Source organism: Dreissena polymorpha, chromosome 1 (assembly GCF_020536995.1).
Source record: "Dreissena polymorpha isolate Duluth1 chromosome 1, UMN_Dpol_1.0, whole genome shotgun sequence".
Taxonomy (NCBI): domain Eukaryota; kingdom Metazoa; phylum Mollusca; class Bivalvia; order Myida; family Dreissenidae; genus Dreissena; species Dreissena polymorpha.
In genome coordinates, this window is record NC_068355.1 from 59021760 (window position 1) to 59041937 (window position 20178).

Genomic DNA, 20178 nt, shown 5'->3' on the forward strand with positions numbered 1-20178 from the left:
GCTTCTTCTCGACGTTTTAAGTGCTTTTAGCCAGATTCGGTAAATCCTAGATAAGATCTCATTTAAACCAAAATTACAAAAGTTAATAAAGTGGCTCGTGCGATTACGTAAGGCCGGAGATAAAATTTTCTTAGTTTTTATGAAGTTTAAATATTACGACAGCCCTATGTGTAACATCCCAAGAAAACATTAAATATACGTTTCCTTTGTGAATGCAAAATAACATGCAGCTTTTCCTTGAGATCGCGTTTATTTCAATACATACTTCAATTTGTGATCATCGTTCATTGCGCCCTATATTTTTAAAAGCATGCGTGCGAAAGGAAAAATATATAACAAGCGACTCAATAATAAGTTTAAATAGATTACATGAAATGATCTCGACGTTGTTATAATTTATTAAAACGGTAAAGATTGTGACGAACGTTTATTCGATTGTAAGTATTTAAAGCAGTTGTTAAATAAAACGTTGTAAATCTGCAATACAATAAAGACGTGTGAGTCAACGGTTGTGACATAAACCGAAGTAGAATTTTTGGTATTGCCTCACCAAACAAGTCGGCAGCACCCCTGAGCATCTCGCGCCCATGCATCCGACTAAAGACACATCCGAAATACCTGCCTAAGGCACAGGTATCTAGGGTTGGGAGGAAAGTAATAAACATTCTTTGACACACTTTTGATTATATTATCATGTATACAAAGATGAAAGGAAGAGGGAACAAGTACGAAGATGGGGATTTAAACCTTTATTTAAACAGCTTCATTTGTAGCAGTTTGTCGTCTTGCTGTTTTGTGGTAAAACAAAATTAAAACAAATGCGTGTTTAAAGTAAACAAAAAGCAAACTTCGTCGCGTAATTATAATACGCGAATTAATTTCGCATCAAAGAAAACGAGAGTGTCCACGGCACTCTTTGATGGATTTAAATGTTGAGATGAAGATCCGCGTAAAGCTTGCTTGAGCGTTACTACAATCTATTAAGATGAGGCGACTGGCTTAATGATTTAATCTTGGTCGAAATTCTGGTGCGTCATGCTTACAATTTGCAGCTGATAAATGGCAAAATATGTTTGGGATCGCAGTTTGGTAAACAAATGGCATCAGAAAGAGCATGCTTACAAAACAGACCCGAGCTGCGTTTGCTTAATTAACACAGTTAAAAGCAAAGCGATGAACTTGTTTTTCTTTAAATAATACTGCTAAACGAGAAATATTAGGTTGTATGTTAATTAAAACGCGAATCATTTTTTTCATTAATTAACACGACTTCAAGCTATAAATTACAGTGATAAAATCATATGTAACTATCTATGACGTTCTTTCATACACGTAACACATACTAGTTTTACAACATAAAAACATCATTCTTACCTCGTTCTTTAGCTTGCAGCCAGAAAATCTGAAAAGGGTCATTATTACATTGAAGTATGTGTAATAAATTGAAATTGGATATATAAGTGTATTATTGTAAGATTCAAACTGGTCAAAACTCTGAGTATTCATGCGAATATTCTCATTTATATATGTAGACCTATTGAACATGCTGACATTATGCATTGAACTCTAGGTTGGCCAACTATAAAACGCCTGTTATGTTTATAACAATGCCACTAATATTTGATTCTAACGAATATATGTGTCGTCGTGTTATTTAATAATTTAAAAAAAATGTATTAATTTTATAAGTGCCTTTATCAGAGCAACAAATTTAACGACATTAAGATGAAGATATAAGAAATATTAAAAAAGCAACAACAACATGAAACGGGTGTTTACTTTAATCAAACAATTTTTCTATTTTTTAAATTAAAAATATTGTTATTAAATAAAGGCAAATAAGTTTTTCAGGCGGGTTTAATTTCAAATGCTTAGGTCACTACAAATAATGGCCTGGTAACACCTACTGCTACAAAAACGAGGTGTTACAAACGCATCAACCAATCTCTCTGAACAAACATTTCTGTATATCCAATATACTGGGGTGACCATGTCATAATATTAGGGTTTAAGATAAACCCATTTTGGAAAAGCTTCGGGCGCGAATAAGTTCATTAAATGCCGATACAAATTTTGCCATTCCTAGCTACGAACATTAGCCTATTGTTAGCTTTCTTTCCAACTACGGAGTCATCCTGCGCAGGCGAGACATACATTCGTATCTAGATACATAAATATAGCGCGTGGTCAGCTGAACACAGACCACATGATCCAGAACGCATGGGAGGCATGTGCCAATCAAAAATACATTTAGGTCCTCGAATGCCAAAAGGGGCTTGCGAGGTAAGATAAATTGGAGATATATAAGACATACTTTTGTAATTATATATAAATGGAATTCGTGCACGAGTTTCTGAACTGGCCCACTGTGTGTGTGTGTTTGTCGTGAAGTGCTTTATCATTGCTGATCTACGATACAAACTTAATAGCAAAACCTCTTGTAATCAACTTATAAAATTAATCAACGATCCCCGATTAATTAAACTAATGATAAAAAACTAACAAATGCCCACAACAACACGGCATAAAATCGTAAGACCAGGGTATGTGAAACATTACAAGGAGCGTTTTGCTATATAGAGTATGTCCCAACTGGCGCTGTGTCATAAATAAATATACACCTAAATACCGATCTGTAAAATAATCCCATTATTTGTTTTATTTAATTTCCAGAATATGGTCGCTAACGAAACCGTCGTTTAAAAAGAAATGTTTTTAAAGTACACTTGATCACATAATACATGTAATCAAGCTCTAAAACAGTCGCTTGACCTCTGAAAGTTCACAATCTCACACGAAACCATCTATCTAAAAAAGGTGCGTACATTTTTTTACCGCGCGTCATAAAAAAACAGAAACAATAAATAAAAACAGCGTCATTGCCGTTAAGAATGCGCGAATTTTTACTTGTTTAGTTGTATTTTTTCATTTCGTCTAATACTTTTTAAACCTTTTGACGACTTTTCTATTAAAGTTGATTTTAGGTGTGAGAAAAGGCAACCAAAATGAACTAACAATTGAACTATGTAAATGCCACGAGGTGGCACCAACATCGAAACAAAAATCCTTATCCCACGGGTCTCTCGGGACCATTTGGCCAAATGACCACCCTCCGGGAGCCAGAGCGGCTACAGGTTATCGTTCTTGCAATACTTTATCTTTAGCCCAGTAATCCTTTGAGGCTCTTGCAAACATTGGTATCACCAATAATTGCTCCACTCGCCCTGACTATAAAGTTGATAATCCGTCTGAAACTGATATCGAGATACAATGCGCATTCTATTCTGGACGTCTTTTGAACAATGCTGTTCGACCGTTGCTGCCTTGGTAACGAATTGTTGCGTTGCAAAAACTATCAATGATTTACAGACCGATTTGTAAAATTAAGTTTAATCTTAAATAATACTTCATTTGATATGGTCCACTAACAATGTCGGACAAATGCAGATTGTTCGTAATAATGTGACTAATATGGCCGAGACGGATGGCTTGTATTATTATATTTAGTCTTTGATGTTTCAATTAACATAACTGAAATGATATATGTGTTGGTACACATGTTATTTTAAGTGTTGTTAATATCAATATCCTTTTAATATGAAGCAGTATAAAAAATGCATATTAACCCATAGTCAATTGCTTCAAACCAATGGTATCTATATATACTATATGCCGAAATCAGAATATTGCCGACACTGGGAATAATAAAATATTGAATATATTTACGTTCATTCGAGGTGAAGCTTTAAAACAGTTCAAAGGTAAGCCATATGTGTGTCATAGACTAAAAGTATGGTTTCTTAAAGTATAACTTAACTTAAAAACAATGCTATCATCTGTATGTCTCACTTACCGGGTCAGGCCTTTCCCCGTGTAGACTGAGTGGTAGTACTGGCTCGTTTCTCGGATCCCAATCCCGTAATAATGGTACCTGAATCGAGGATGTATCGTAAATACCGTAACAAATTGTGGAAATGGCGTATTCATACCATAATTTAAAAATCTCGTTTATGGGTATGGTTTCACTATGCGAAAACTAAATAAAAACAATACGCACTACATTACTTTAAAAGACGCATAATACCATTATTAAGAATTAATATAAAAAGAAGGCTAATATATTGCATCTATTATCATCTGTTATAATTTTCGAGTTGTCAACTTGTCATGACACAAAACAAATATCTAGCAATAAACATGTTTATTTAAAGATCTTTGCCCAGCACAATACTGCATTTCCCAATAGCCAATACTCTGAGTAAATCCAGTTAAGTTGACATGCAATAAAAGAGTATAACTAAAGGCTATTCATTTCGCGACATTTAGTCCAACGAGACAAGTAAATAATTTCGAAAATGCATTCTTAAAGTTGTATCAGCAAAACGCGGTTTATTGACACGAAACGTTAAGTTGCATATGTGGCTGTTAAAAATAGTCTGGAAATTATATTATTTTCTTTTATATTACACAATTTGTGTTTATATATCAAGCTCTTAAAAAGGCAGTACGTCTTCAACATTCACTTCATGACGTGAACCTGTTAATGCTGGTGGAAAGACTTTAGTTAAATTTTGCTAATAAATAATTATACTTAATAACATAATCATGTCGCGCAAACAAAATATGAGGCATAGCAGACGCACACATTTCGAAGAATTATTGTATAAATGATACAATTTGACAGAAATGATATCCATCTTAAAATTGCTAATTTTGCTTACTTTGAATGACCTCGTGTGCCCAGTCGTCGCGTGGTAAGGTGCGGGAATTTCTGGCGAATCGTCTAAAATAATATAACAATACATTAATAAATACATTAAACAAGATGTGTATGTGAAACACTATGTCCCCTCATATATTTGACATTCGACCTTGACCTTTGACCTTGAAGGATGACCTTGACCTCGACCTTTCACCACTAAAATGTGTGCAGCTCCATGAGATACACATGGATGCAAAATATAAAGTTGCTATCTTTAATATTGTAAAATCTGACCTTTTACCTTGACCTTGAAGGATGACCTTGACCTTTTACCAGTCAAAATGTACAGCTCTATGAGATGCACATGCATATAAAATTTCAAGTTGCTATCTTCAAAAGTTATGGCCCATGTTAAAGTTTGACGCAAACCAACAAACAAACCAACAAAGCAACAGACAGGGCAAAAACAATATGTCGCCCATTATATACTGGGGGGCATACAAAGTATATCATGTCCCCGGCACTGCATTTACAGTTTAAAGTCCAATTTGCATACACAATGCTCTTATGACTTAATCTTTAAAAAAAATAGAAAACCACACTAAATACCCAAATGGCATCATTATATAAAGGCCGAAACCAAAGCCGTTTGAATTCCGGAATAATTCCGGTGGAATAACGGCACTGTATGTGGTTCTGCATCGGTCGGTTAAACATAAAATATTTAATATGTATGATGTTTTGAAGTAGTATCAGTGAAAACAACAAATTTCAACAAAACGCTACCACACAGTGCAATTTAGCTCTGTGTAACCCTGTCAATATCGCCATTTGTCAATATCTCATTTCATAGACCTGAACCGGCCATTGAGACGAAAAAATAAATTTGAGGAACCAAATAATATTTTTTTAGAAGGGTGGTGGCACTTATTTCCTAACGCTAATCTTTTACCGAACATTTCTCATAAAAAATTTCACGCTTTTTTACTATAGATCATTCCTCGTCCAACTTTGTATTATTAAAATCAAGATTTATATATTTTATTGTTGTGTAATAAATACAGCAGTAACATTGGTATTGGACTTCTTTTCATCTTGACTTATGCCTTTTCTATAGGTTTTATTGTGGAGTGAGTATTAATTACTTAGAGGATAACACGCTGACGTTGTAGAATCATGTAAAGGTCAAAGTTACCTTCCCGAACGTTGCTGCGCATGCTGGCTCTAGACTCTCTCTGCGACAGAAATCCAGATAGTGCGCATAGAGAATACACCTTGGTAGGCAGACACCTTCACAGATACAGTAGTTTTCTTCCAACCTGCAAGAAAATGGTTGCTTCTAATACACCAGGACAATTCGCGACGATTGGTACACGCGTCATGAGGCAATAACTTGACGATGACTACGCTTCGTCTGACTAGCAGCGAACGTTGACTTGTATATATGACATGGAGTATTTCGACTTTCCAATCAAATGTTTGTTAGATAAGAAACATTTTTGAAACAAAATATTGTCTTGATACGCATAAACGCATAAATATGTAATTTCAATATTTAATTTCAAATATTTGAATAATAATGAAGTTTTTTTAGCCGGTCGATAATATAATTTTCAATAGAACAGACTAGAACGTGTATTCGTATAACTTGAACAACTCTAGTTCATCGTTCATCGTTATAAATACAACATTTTTGTTGACAAGAAATATATAAGCAAGTAGCACATGCATAGTTATGTGGAGGTGACATAAATGTTATATAACATGTGTTAAATAATGCCGAATTCATCGTTATAAATACAAAACTGACAATATATAAGCAAGAAGCACATGCATAGCAATGTGAAAGTGACAAAAATAGTATATAAAATGTGTAAAATAATGCCGATTAGGTCATTATATTACTAAACGTTTGCATTAATGTCTCAGTTCTCATTTTTAAAGCATTTTTACAATATTTTGCGAGATTTGTTAAAACATAATTGCTAGTATGTGTTAACATAAGTATAAATTTATGCATACTAGGTCGGTTATAATAGAATTTGTCAATATACAGTTGTCTAATGTTAATATAAAGAGACGATTATAAAATGACATTCGTCCTCGATATCATTGAAGCTACATATAATAATTTACGTTCGTTTCTAGGAGTATTTATACGTCTCCCAGATTCAATTTTTTACATATGTGACGAAAGTCTTAGTTTTTATATGTTTTTTTCTTTAATTAAAATTTTGGATTGTATTAAGGTAATCGAAAATTCAAATCGATGTTTCAACTCTTTGTATAGTGTTAATTAATGTTTAACATGTAAATCATTTCGCCACAAACCTATGTACATATCAAAAAGGCTCATTTTAATTATAGGGATAAATACATTTGAATTTACTGACTCTGGAAACATACATACATCTACAAAACCAGTATTTTGAAGCAGGTCTCGTACTTTGGTTATCCAATTTTTACATCGTATTACATTTTCAGCGCCGTTTCTCATATAACATAGTGTAATATATAAAAAAATACAATAAGTTTGTTTGACGGTTAACAATTTTATAAAATATTTTATAATTCGTACGTATTAGTTGTTGTTCTAGCTCTGTAATTTTCGATTTAAGTGTTTCTTCCTGTTCCTTTTTCCTTCTATTTATTTTGCTTGCATATTTAATTGTCTCGTCTCGAATGCTCCCTTTAATTATTTCCCATAAAGTATTTGGATTAGCTTCGCGATGGATGTTTTCGATTTCTGATATAGACGCCCGGATACAACTTTGATATTCTTGTTCCAATAAAAATGAATTATTTATTTTAAAGTACCCTGGATCTCTGCAATATAAATGTAGATTTAGTTTAATTGATATTATTGAGTGGTTCGATTCGAACCCTGTGGAAATGTTGCAATCTGCGAGACAATTTACAATGTCCTGAGATATAAAAAAATAATCTAATCTTTTCGTTACAATTTTTATTAGTATCTGATCGACGGTTTAGTTTATCTAACTTATAGTCAATAACAGTGTTAAAATCCCCACCAAGGATTAGTGAATGATCATTATACTTCTGTACATGTATATCCAAGGCGTTAAAAAAATCCGTATTATCCGTGTTTGGACCATAAATATTAAACATAAAAATAGGTTTCCCTTATACTTCTATTTTCAATAATTGTAGCCTGCCTATTATAATTTTCTCATATTCTAAAATATTATATTTAAAATCTAAATCTTTCTATATAAAAATGCCAGTGCCTAGAGAGTAAGAACTATTTCCGCTCAAGAAAAGGTCTCCTCCCCATTGATTACCTCAAGGTATGTTATTTACATCTGCGTTACAGTGTAGTTCTTGAAGAAAGCATATTTTAAATTTGTTTTCCTTAAGCCATTGAAACATAATGGTACGTTTTGCTGATGATGCTTACCCTTTTGTGTTATAACTACATATTTCGACTGTCATTTAAAAAAGAAAAAAATGTCTTCGTCGTTTTCATCTTTATAACCGACACTGTTATAAGTATCTGTAACTCGACCCTTAAAATAAAAGTTTTGGTTACACCCCGAAAAGCAACAGGTACACATGATAAATAAAACTCTTTACAATAACAAAAAGGGAAGGGTTTTGCCATAAACAAAAATAAAAATTGTATAACAGACACATTCAATAAACATATGAACTATTACATGCGGACTAAACTAAATATACTAAATAGAGCGAGTATGTGTGTGCGCGTGCGTTTGTGTGTGCGTGCGTGCGTTCGTGAATGTAAGTGTGTGTGTGTGTGTGTGTGTGTGCGTGTGCGTGTGTGTGCGTGCGTGCGCGTGTGCGTGCGCGTGTGCGTGCGTGCGTATGTGTATGTGTGTGTGTGTGCGCGTGTATGCTTTTGTGTCTGTATTCTTATGTGCAAGTGTGCTGAACTTAATATCTCTAAGAACATTCCCTTTAATTGTAGCCACCTAGTGGAAGCTATTGCTTTAACGGTTACAGAAAAATCATTATTTAACCTTGTGTATTTATTTAAAGCTGCCACTGTTTGGTCGTCTAAAACACGAAAACAAACGTTTAGACAGCCATACTGGCAAGTTATAAGAAGATGTGTCTATGTATGCTACAAAAAAGTTTTAGCGTGTATGCAACTTGTGCGCGTGTGCGTGTGTGAGGGTGTGTGTTTGACTCCTCTTATCATAAAATGCATACACACAATTCAATTTTTCATCTCCAAAAATATCTTATTTATCTTATAATGTTTCACTTTATAAAACATGTCATATTTAAATTAAACTCGAAAAACTGTAGATACTGTTATGTCTTTTATGGGGTCATATATGTGTGTGGTACGTTAAGCTAGATAGAAATGATTAAACGAAATATTAATTATTTATATAAAATATAAACACCTGCTTAACAAATAAGTTTAAATAATTTAAGTAGCCCAAACTATGTTATAAATATTTAAGTGCTTCTTAATTCTATAGTATTTGTCACCGCACTGTCAAAACTAACGTCTCTGCTTCGGGAAGTTTCCTCGTGGTTTCCGTGGTTTGTTTAATTGACCTGTGGTTGCAAGATCCCCCGAAAACAAACACACTGTGTTTCTGATAGTGTATAAAACAGAAAAGGTTCTGCTAACACTTAACATACGTTTCCAGTTCGACCAAGGAAGGTCCAACCAGAAACGATACTGTTCTGTGTTGACTTTATGTGTCTGTTCATTGACATCCCTGTAAAAAATGGCTCCCTCACGTGTCCATGTTGATTTAACAATGTCTGACTGCTTCCTTCTTACACTTGCGAAGACTTCCGCGTTGAGCTTGGTCAGATGGTCGTTTACGTAGACTGGGTGTGCTTTCTTGCGTAGTAGTTTCGCGTGCATAATTTGGTGCCTTCTCATTCGGGAAACCATCTTTATTATTATAGGCCTTTTTTTCTGTCGCTGGAAAGGACCAATCCGATGGCTTATGTCGATGTCAATCTTTGATAAGTTCTAATCTGTAATGTGGGCGTTCAGAGTTTTTATCACCTTTTCTGTCGTTTCTGTATAATTCTCTCTTTCGCTGTCTTTTATTCCCTCTATCCGTATGTTGTTCCTTCTGCTGTATTGTTCTAGTTCATTTATGTGGAGTTGATTTGCATACTCGTTGTTTTTCATGGCTTTTTTAAGGCGTTCATTTTCTTCTTTTCGTTCTTGTAACTCCCCACGTAAGTCGTCTATTTGTTTGGTCTTCTTGTTGTTTTCAATTTCCTTATCAAACTGTATGGTACTGTATGTTAGATACTTGTAAACTTAGAATCAAGAGCTGACCCTTTTTGACTGATATGATATGATTATTTGAATTACATTTATCAACAAAACTGCATATTTATGCTTTGGCTCTTTTCCATCAGTAATAAATTTAATCATACCACGTGTACTTTAAATGATGTAACCAATAGACAGATTGCTGGATGCAAAACCACACTGAATGACAAAACTTCTAAACAGCAAAACTATGTCTTCAGATCAAATAACATGACATTGTTTTGTAGACATGGAATTCGGGTCACATGAGTTCTTAATATGGTCACCAAACATGCGACATCCTTTTTTTCCTAGATGCCACTCCACCTAAGAATTCGAAATGGAATATTTGTTATTTTTAAGAATGTGTTGTTTGAACAAAAACAAGTTCATGTGTAACCCACTACTTTGTTGACAATCTCAAAATAGACGTGATGTGATTGAAGTATTCCTGGTGCATTATAGTTCAATTAAAAGATTAATTATTTTTATTTAATCATCTTATCTAGGATATAGGCTTCATAGAAGTCCTCTTTTTGATGTTGGGATATGGGCGTACACCTTTTAATATTCATACTACGTTTAATTGTAGTACAAAGACAGTTGATATGAATCTGCCTCCGCCGTTTAATAATACAAACACTGGAAAACAAACAGCGGGCTCTATTTAACACGAAATTGGTATAGAATACAAATAGAACTTAATATAACTATGACAGGTATGAATGTCTTCAACCTATAATGAACTTAGTGTTAGTTTGCCTTACTTAGTGAACGATGTCGACTTACGTGCTTAAAACTATGAACATTCGGTCAAAATCAAAACAAAATGCAGACTTATACGTGAGCTTTTATGTCGGAAGTTTCGCTATGTAAAAGAAGAGCATAAATTCCGAGTGCAATCGCGCGCCACGCACATATTTTTCACAGTGTTCAGTTTTTTTACTATTTTACTATAATTATGATTTTAGATTATTCCAAGCATTGTAGTACAGTAAATTAACCCATTTATGTCTAATTGATTCTCCCATCCTTCTAAATTGGATCAATTTATTTCCAAAATAAGGGATGTCTAGTATATTTATTTCTATATTTAAAATATTTCTTACAGAAATTCCTTTAAGCAAACAGCGCAGACCCTGATGAGACGCCGCATCATGCGGCGTCTCATCTGGGTCTACGCTGTTTGCCAATGCCTTTTTTCTAGATGCTAGGCATAAATGGGTTAATACATGATACCACATTTTTTAAATATTAACATTTTCGAAGCAGCCCACTTATTTCCCCAGTTAAAAAATTCCCCTGTCTTAAAAATTATGGAAAACATTTTTTAATTGTACGGCTAGGGTGAGGAATTCATTTCTGACTTCTGTTTTTACCAAACAAACATATCATATGATACGCTATGAGTTGATTATAAACTATCGATCATTTTGCATATTAAAATATAAATATGTTTGCACGATTAAATTCTAAAAATAATTGCTTACGTGAGCAATATGAACTGAGCAATATGTACTATTTCGGGCCCGTGGATTTTCGTTTATAAATAATGATCTTCATGCTTAAAATAGTTTAAAGCGGTATATGATAAATGTAAATTCACGATATGTTTTATAAGTTCATGCAACATTTAAAGTCTGAACATCAGCTATGTTATGGAATAATCATGTGTGCAAACGTGGGTGTTCATACAAATGAATCTGGAACTTAAAACTTCTGCCGTGAAACTAAAACAATATATTTTAAATCATTGGTATATCGTCGAAAATGTATAGGTTCCAAGTTTGTATTATGCTTCGCATTTATTTTTGAACATTATTTTAAACATGACTTTGACTTAAGATTGGTACGTTCTTGCTTTCCGGTTTGATCTAACAACACGTGTGTGCTTATATTTTCTTAATTCCACATTTAACGCCTTATGTACTATCAAAAAGGTCACATATACTGCTAAATGAATACATTTTTATCAATGAATGTTTTATTTAAAATGTATCCTCTAAAGAGTGAAATTTGTAAAAAGATGTGGTGAACAGTTTGAGGGTAGGTCACGTGAGATGTCGATTTTTGATGCAGGATACAATAACACTAAGAACAAGAGGTGTTTGTGGAACACTATGTCCCCCCCCATATATTTGACCTTTGACCTTGAATGATGACCTTGACCTTTCACCACTCAAAATGTCAGCTCCATGAGATACACATACATGCCAAATATCAAGTTGCTATCTTCAATATTGCACAAGTTATGGCCAATGTTAAAGTTTGACGCAAACAAACTAGCAAACAGACAGGGCGAAAACAATATTTCCCCCAGTATAGACCGGGGGACATAAAAATGCGAACAAAGAACAGAAATTATAATTTGTATGACAGATCTAAAACCTTCAGCATAATTTTCACGCTTACAATATGACAAGCATAGCTGGTGATCTCAATTCGTATTATACAAAACTTAACTGCTTAGTATCTATTATACACATATTGTACTAAAGACTTCAGTAAATGTATTGCTAGTTGTGGACGACATGCATTACGGTGGACCAATCTCAATATCCAACCTCGATTGAAGCCTCGACGGTTAAGTTCAAATGATTTATTTTTAGAGCAAAGATTTATATAAACGTTTAAAAGATTCGTTAGAAATTAACTCATTTATAACTCAGGAAACATACTCAATTGATGCTTTATTTTTTTTCAATTAAGGAAATAATTTTTAAGCGCTCAAGTCTAAAATCATGTATCCCCTACACTTCGACTTAAAATCACATTTCTATATACATTTCTTTTTAAAATAACATCAGTGGTTAAAGTATGTTACCACGCATTGACATTTAATTTGCAAACATAACTTTGCATGTCGTGTGAATAAAACATATATTTTGTAATACTAATTTAAGAAAAACAATTTATGTTGACTGTTATACCAACTTTTTCATGGGTTTAATTGATTAAGTTGTATTACTTAGTATATAAATAATTCATTCAAAGTGATTTATTTGTTGCAGGAAACTTGCCGAGCATAACTTGTTGCAATTTGCAATTTATTTTAATAAGCGAGTAATATTTCTTATTTGCAATCCAGTACGCTAAACACCTTGATTCACTGAATAAGGATGTTGCCTTTGCGGTATCTTGTGTATTTATTTTAAGGGTGATATAGGTCCACATAGAACCGATATAAAACTGCCAAGGAAAGTTTGTCGAGATAATTAATTCACGTGTAATCAGGATTTTGATAAAGTTAAGTGAAAATAAACATGAGGTTTCAAAGGAGACCTCGATGAACAGCGTGTATTTGTCTCCGCAATGACCAATAGAATCAATAGGACCGCTTCATAATGAAGCTGTGAATCTAATAAGATTTGACGACGCCTGTTGATATTATTTGAAGTGTCCTTTGGGGTTGATCATTAGTTGAAAAGAAGTGATAACCCTTCAGTATCTATTAAAAATATATAGGTACACCGTTGGCGGTGTTACAGCAAAGAAAATAGTTTGTTCATCGTATTTAATTCTCATATATATATATATATATATATATATATATATATATATATATATATATATATATATATATATATATATGCTAATCTATTTACTAATATGTGAATACGAGGAAACATTCTAAAATATCTGTATATATTAGATTGTTTCCTCGTATTCAAATCTTAGTAAATAGATTTATGTGCAGGCATACTCGGGAAGTATTATATGAGTTTGTTTTCTTTATGAAAGACGGTGTAAGTTTTGGAGACAAAAGACTGCTAACGGCGTGATTCGCAGTGCAAACTAAATCGAAAGGGTTCATCGTTTGTAAAAACAAAAGTATAATTAGCATTAAAAAATGGTTTAGCCTGCCTGAAAAACATTTATAAAAAAGGAAAATGCATTAGTAAGCGTTGAAATGGAATTAGAGTGCACATTTTCGTTATTATATGAAATGAATAATTATGCAACTGAATAATTAGTAAACACAAACGTACAAATAAGACCGTTTTCACAGACACAGACACGTTTGATTTTCAATGTCAATGTGATAAGCCTTATCAAAAAGGCTATTGAGACTTCAATAAACTACTTATGTAACATTTAGTATTTAATTGCATTTATGTAATGTTCCACGTGCTTTGGGCAATTTTTTAATCATTGCAGTAAGATACATTCTGACTGCAAAGCACATACGCAGTAATTAATGGCATCTCGGTGGTAATGTGCGACATATTAGTGAAAAATACTTGCAGTGTGATGCTCCCTGAGCTATTCGGCTTTAGATTTAACAGTGCAAAGTCAATCGACAGAAAAGGGAAGCAAAGTGACACAAATGTTTAGTTGCTAACTTATCTCACAGTTGTCACAAATCTATCCATGTACCAAATATGTGTCAGAACGCATACACAAATATCGTTGTCGAATTGTAAAAAAAGGAATACAGTAATGATTGATGGCTTGATACCACATTTTGCGACGATGCAAATCTTTGGGGTATTATCTATCTTTTTATTGATATTTTAACTTATAAAATGTAAACACTGGTCCGCAAAACTTGTTCAAGCTATGATTTGACATACAAGAGCTACTTATGAGAGCTCTCGTTCAGACAAAATAGAATGTCTGTCATTTGCGCTATTCAAATATTGACCCCTTAACCCCACTATCTTCGTTGACTGTCAGTTGACAACCTTCTTCTGATATGATTTCTACACCTGTTAAAATTTTTATGAAATACAAAAAGTTTCCATCGTTGAAAATTTCAGATAATGTAGATCGTACGGAATGAACAAAGTTCGTGCAAGGGTTTTGAAGCAAATGTGTTATATTTTACTCAAATTGTAGTGTCTGTGCTCTATACATACTATACATTTTCTTCGGTGTAACAAGATACTCAATGTGCGTTAAATGTCTTCCCAGATTATTCTTTGCAGTCTACACAGGTTATTCAGGGACGGCACTTTCCGAGTAAACTGGATGTTTGCTAAGAAGAGCTGTTCTTCGAACGAAAAATACCATTAACGCGGACAGTGTCGTCCCTGATTAGCCTGTGCGGACTGCACAGGCTAATCTGGGAAGACACTTTACGCACATGCATTAAACCCCCTTTTTACAGCGCAAGGCTCATATATGGATACCTTTTCAGCAAATCGATGTGTTTTTTTTTATAACAGCAATCTTCAAAGAACTAAAATATTAGCCAAGGCACACATGGGATCTAGCTTTATGTATATTTTATTGAATCTTTCGTAATAGACCATTCACTAGAAGCACATTTTACACAAAACATGTACTGAAATATAATCGTTGAACTCATTTGTAATTAGCTGACACTGTATTCGTCTAATTGGTGACTAAAACATATTGTTTGTTTCGTTCTAGCACAATATCCCAGTTCTAATGTGTTTTATTAATACATGTATCGCGCACCGAGACATCAATTACTATTTCGTCCCCACCTCTCGAGAAAACCAGTTAGTACACGATCGATAAACATGGATCAGGCGAGTGCTTACACTATCACAGGACTAAAAAACAGGTGTGCAAAACTTGGACGCAATTGAAGCTGCTATTGCAATATTTGCAGAGCAAACACATAGGGAGGACCCCTGCGTCGAGTATTGTGGAGATTCTAGGACTGATTTCAAACTAACATCTGTACATAAGGTTCGAACTTGAACTCCCACCGGTGAACTTTACTGAATAGAACTAGCATGCCGTTCAATAGGTAGCGTGCATATTTTGGATATAAATGGAGACCGAAGCATCACTTAAACGTTGCTGTTTGTAATACTTAACCCATTTATGCCTAGACATCCCTATTTTGTTTTAAAAAGATTGATCCAATTAAGATGGATTGGAGAGTCCACTAGGCATAAATGGGTTAACAGAAGATTGTTTTTTTGTGGTCGATCAAATGCGCATACTGTAATTTCATTTGAATAAAAAAGATTTGAATCGGAACACACTCGCTTGAGGGTCCCGCTTTTTAAGTTTTCACCTTTTTAGAGCACAGATTAATACAGAGGTTGAAAAGCTTCGTTAGAATATTGCATAATTTATAACTGAAATTTGCAGGAAACATTCTAAATTGATGATATGTTGTTTTATCTAACCATTTATAACTGATTAGCCAAAACGGTGAAAAGTACACAGATTGCTCTTGTTCTTTCCTAAATGTTCTCCTGTTTTTATATTATTGTATCAAAGAAATAGCATTACAATATAAGTTGCTGAACGTCATGGAAAAAACTTTAGTAAATTGTGAATCCCTCTTATAGAAACAGTATGCAGAATACGTACAACAGCAATACGAATTTCTATTCATTTCTTGGGCCTCGTTCTGTGTAAATAGGGCTTAATGCCATATCAATCCATACATCAGAGGGGGTGAGGGGTTAATCACGTGATAGTCAAGATGGCGACGTTCATGCCCAGGCAGGTATTTTTTGCCGTTGTATACCCTTTATACTCGTGATTACCCCCTCTGATACATGCTTATCACGAAGGACACTTTTCGCTAGTACCGGATTTTCGTTCAGAAGAGTCTTCATTGAAATGCAAAATTCCTTTAAGCGAAAAGTGTCTTTCCTGATAAGCCTGTATGGGCTGCACATGCTAATCTGTGGTTATACTTCATGCACTTAATGCACGTGCATTCAGACCCATTTCTAGAGCCAGACTCTATTTTCCTTTTCTATTCGCTTTTTAATCGTCGAGTTGCAGTATAATACTGGTACATTTGAACACTGAATACATACCATTGCAAAGTCAACTGGGTTTGCTTCTTTTTGTCGCGCATTATTTGGGCCACCGTTTTCTTTGGCCCCTGACTGCTGTTGCCGTTGACATCCACATGGAGAGTTGCCTCCCCTAACATCGCTCTCTCCTCTTCGTCCATCACACTCTCCTCGTCTGTGAACACATGACTGTCGTCGGCGTTCGACTCTATTATCAGAAAACGTAACGTAAAAGATGATGCCATATATAAATACTAATTAACGCTTTATTATTGATATTTGCTTAGGCAACATTTGATGATAAAGTCAGCTTTTGACTTTATTAAGAAAATGAATGGCGTCAAATATTTGATTAGTTTTCACAGTTGTAATATTTTTTTAGTTGACCAATTAACAAAGTACCTCTCCTTACCTGCTAATAACATTACGCATGAGCATAATGGCTTAATACACTGAGTTCTTAGTTCTTACCATCGCGACATAAGTTCGTTTATTCATGAAATGCATGGATTTATGGGGGGATACATTTTAGTCAGTTTGCCATTTTGCTGTTGATCCTAGATATCATTGATTAGGTTGTGGATGTAGAAAAGTTATACTATCGAGCATGTATCATTGTATTCATACAATGTTATTTTGTATAATCGGTAATGTTTTACTGCATAATGAAACCCGATTATTGAGACTAATTATATTGTTAGATGGCTCAAAATGATGAGTATTCATCCAAGGGGTATGAAACCCCATTATTGTGTGTGATATCTATTTAACAAACGAAATACGCTTAAGTATCATTCTAATTTATTTTCGTAAGAGATACGCGATTTAATGTGTGAATAACTGTTACACTTAGGAGAAAAAATCTCAACCACCGACGATATTTATTACACCGTACTTATTTCACTACCCCGGCAGTACTTATTACACTACCACAACGGTACTTATAACATTGCCCCGGCGGTACTTATAACAATGGCACAGCGGTACTTTCTACACTGCCCCGGCGGTACTTATCACACTGCCTTGTTGGTACTTATTACACTGCCACAGCGCTGCTTATTACACTGTCCCGTGTGCACTTAGTATACTGTCCCGGTGGTTCTTATTACAACGCCCCGTGTGTAGTTATTACACTGACCCGTAGGTATTTAATACACTGTTCCGTAGGTTCTTATTACACTGCCCGAGCGGTAATTATCACACTGCTCCCAGCGGTACTCATTACTATGTCCCAGCGGTACTTATCACCCTGCCCCGGCGGTACTTATTTCACTGCCACGAAGGTTCTAATTATACTGCCCCGTCGGTACTTATTACACCGCTTCGTATGTTCTTATTACACTGCACCGTAGGCACTTATTACACCGAACTATGGGTACTTATTACACTGCCCCTAGGGTAATTATTACACTGCCCTATAGGTAATTATAACACTTCCCCGTAGGTACTTATAACACCGCCCCATGGGTACTTATTACACCACCCAGTTAGTATTTATTTCACGTCCATAGCGGTACTTATTACACTGTCCCATCGGAACTGTATTACACCGCACCATGGATACTAATTACACTGCCCCGTAGGTACGTATTACATTGTCCCGGCCATACTTATTACACCGGCCCGCGGGTATTTATTGCACTGTCGATAGAAGAACTTAATGTTGGGGTAACAGTACCAATTTACACGATCCATTGATATTCTAAAATAAGACATATATTGTAATATATTTATGGGGATGGTATAATTGGTATATAAATATTTATAGCAAAGAGATAATTAGGAACAGTTATTATTTCTAAATACGTTAATGTAGGTATTAAATGACGCATAACACTGATCCGATAAGCACGCGTTGTGTACAGGTTTGATGTTTATGCAAATCTTGTACATGTATATGCTTCTTAGCATCAAAAATGGACGACTTAAGCTGAAACAACACTCGTTATAAAGGCTCAGTTTGGATATCGATTACAAAGTGGTAATGCGATTAACCCGCGATCACTGACTGTTGTCGTCAGCAGAGATAATTATCTATTAAACCGATTAATCTGCGTTACTGATCTTACATTTTGATAATACCGGCAAGTAAACTGATTAAACGTTCGATGTATGTCGTTGTTGTATACTTCTTGAAAAATCTTGTTTGATGCTAATTAAGGATTTGCTATTTTTCTTGCCGTTAGTCTTTGACAAACTAACACTGATAACTCTTTGTCAATTCAACATATTTTTCACACAGAAGCACCAATGCGTAAGAAGTATTTATGAAGCATGGCGAATGAAAATATAAATACCGATACAAAGGGATGAGCTAAACAGCTTTTACTTAAAAGAAGAAAGGTTTATATACATTCATCAACCTTCATGTTTATTAACTGATTTTTTTTCCATTTGATTTAAAAGACCGCTGTTTGTTACAAAATATTATAAAGGCTTAATCACGGCGGCAATCCAGTCCTACTCGTGTTCACCTTTTCCTCTCTCTAACATGTTTTCAAATGTTTTCATATATTAGTCATATATAACAGAACAAGGTCAATTATCTAAGAAAGCAACGTAAACATACTAACGGACATGGCCCTTGCTATGTCATGCAGTATAGTGAACGTATTCCATGATGGAAAATCGACCACGGACAAATTATTATACAGTCGTTTATATTTTATTTTTTATTATTTTGAATCAAAGCAAATTGAATTATGTCATCCCAGATATGTATTACACTGGCATATCAAGGCTCCCGCGAACTCTAAACGCACGCCAGTGGCCTTTAATAACCCCGAAAACTAACACCTCTACGCCCATATCTTTAATATTCTAAAATCAATATTGAAAATCTCGACGAGAATTTCGGTCGTTTTTGACACAAACATTTCTGTTGAAATCAATATTGCTGATAAGAAATATTAAATGATTAGAGCGTGAATCAATATCGGGTATTGTTTGAGAAATTTGCGCTTAATGCATCGTGCGAAGTCGGGGATTCATTTGAGAATGTCGAAAACTCTTATGGCTGAAAAGTGACGTGGAGAAACATGGCGATGATCCCTTAATTTTGAACGTTGGGACAATTAATTATTCTTATCCAAAACACTTCAACGGGTAAAATCAGTCTTACGAACATGGTTTTAATATTATTTTTTACTGTTTCAAAAATAGTTAGAAAGAAATCGTTGCTATTAGACATCATGACATGGAAGCCATTTTCAATGTTTTGTATCATAAAAAAAGAAGCAACATATGTGTATCAGTGTTTTTTTTTCATCATGGCGTTATTGCAATTCATTCAATCGGCGTTTCTAAAGTAATGTTACAATCGTGGGTCCTTTCAGTCCAGTTCAGTGTTGTAGTTATTTATTGTTATTGCATAAAATTGATTTGTCATTTCCGTTTTGTGTTTTTAGATTACGACGATTGCAATCACCATACATGGATCAATGAAATTCATATTACAAATGGCAGATACA

General features: G+C 34.4%; 1 protein-coding gene across 3 annotated transcripts in view; it reads right to left on the reverse strand.

The window, feature by feature from the left end:
• The window catches only part of LOC127882254 (DNA-binding protein RFX6-like), a 52994-nt gene that overhangs the window by 25783 nt on the left and 7033 nt on the right, over positions 1-20178 (reverse strand). For all 3 annotated transcript variants that reach the window (XM_052430801.1, XM_052430820.1, XM_052430811.1), the window contains exons 2-6: positions 16730-16916; positions 5898-6021; positions 4722-4783; positions 3854-3931; positions 1375-1402 (exon numbers count right to left, since the gene is read on the reverse strand). In XM_052430801.1, the coding sequence (XP_052286761.1) occupies positions 1375-1402; positions 3854-3931; positions 4722-4783; positions 5898-6021; positions 16730-16916 (479 nt within the window). The remainder of the gene's footprint in view (positions 1-1374; positions 1403-3853; positions 3932-4721; positions 4784-5897; positions 6022-16729; positions 16917-20178) is intronic.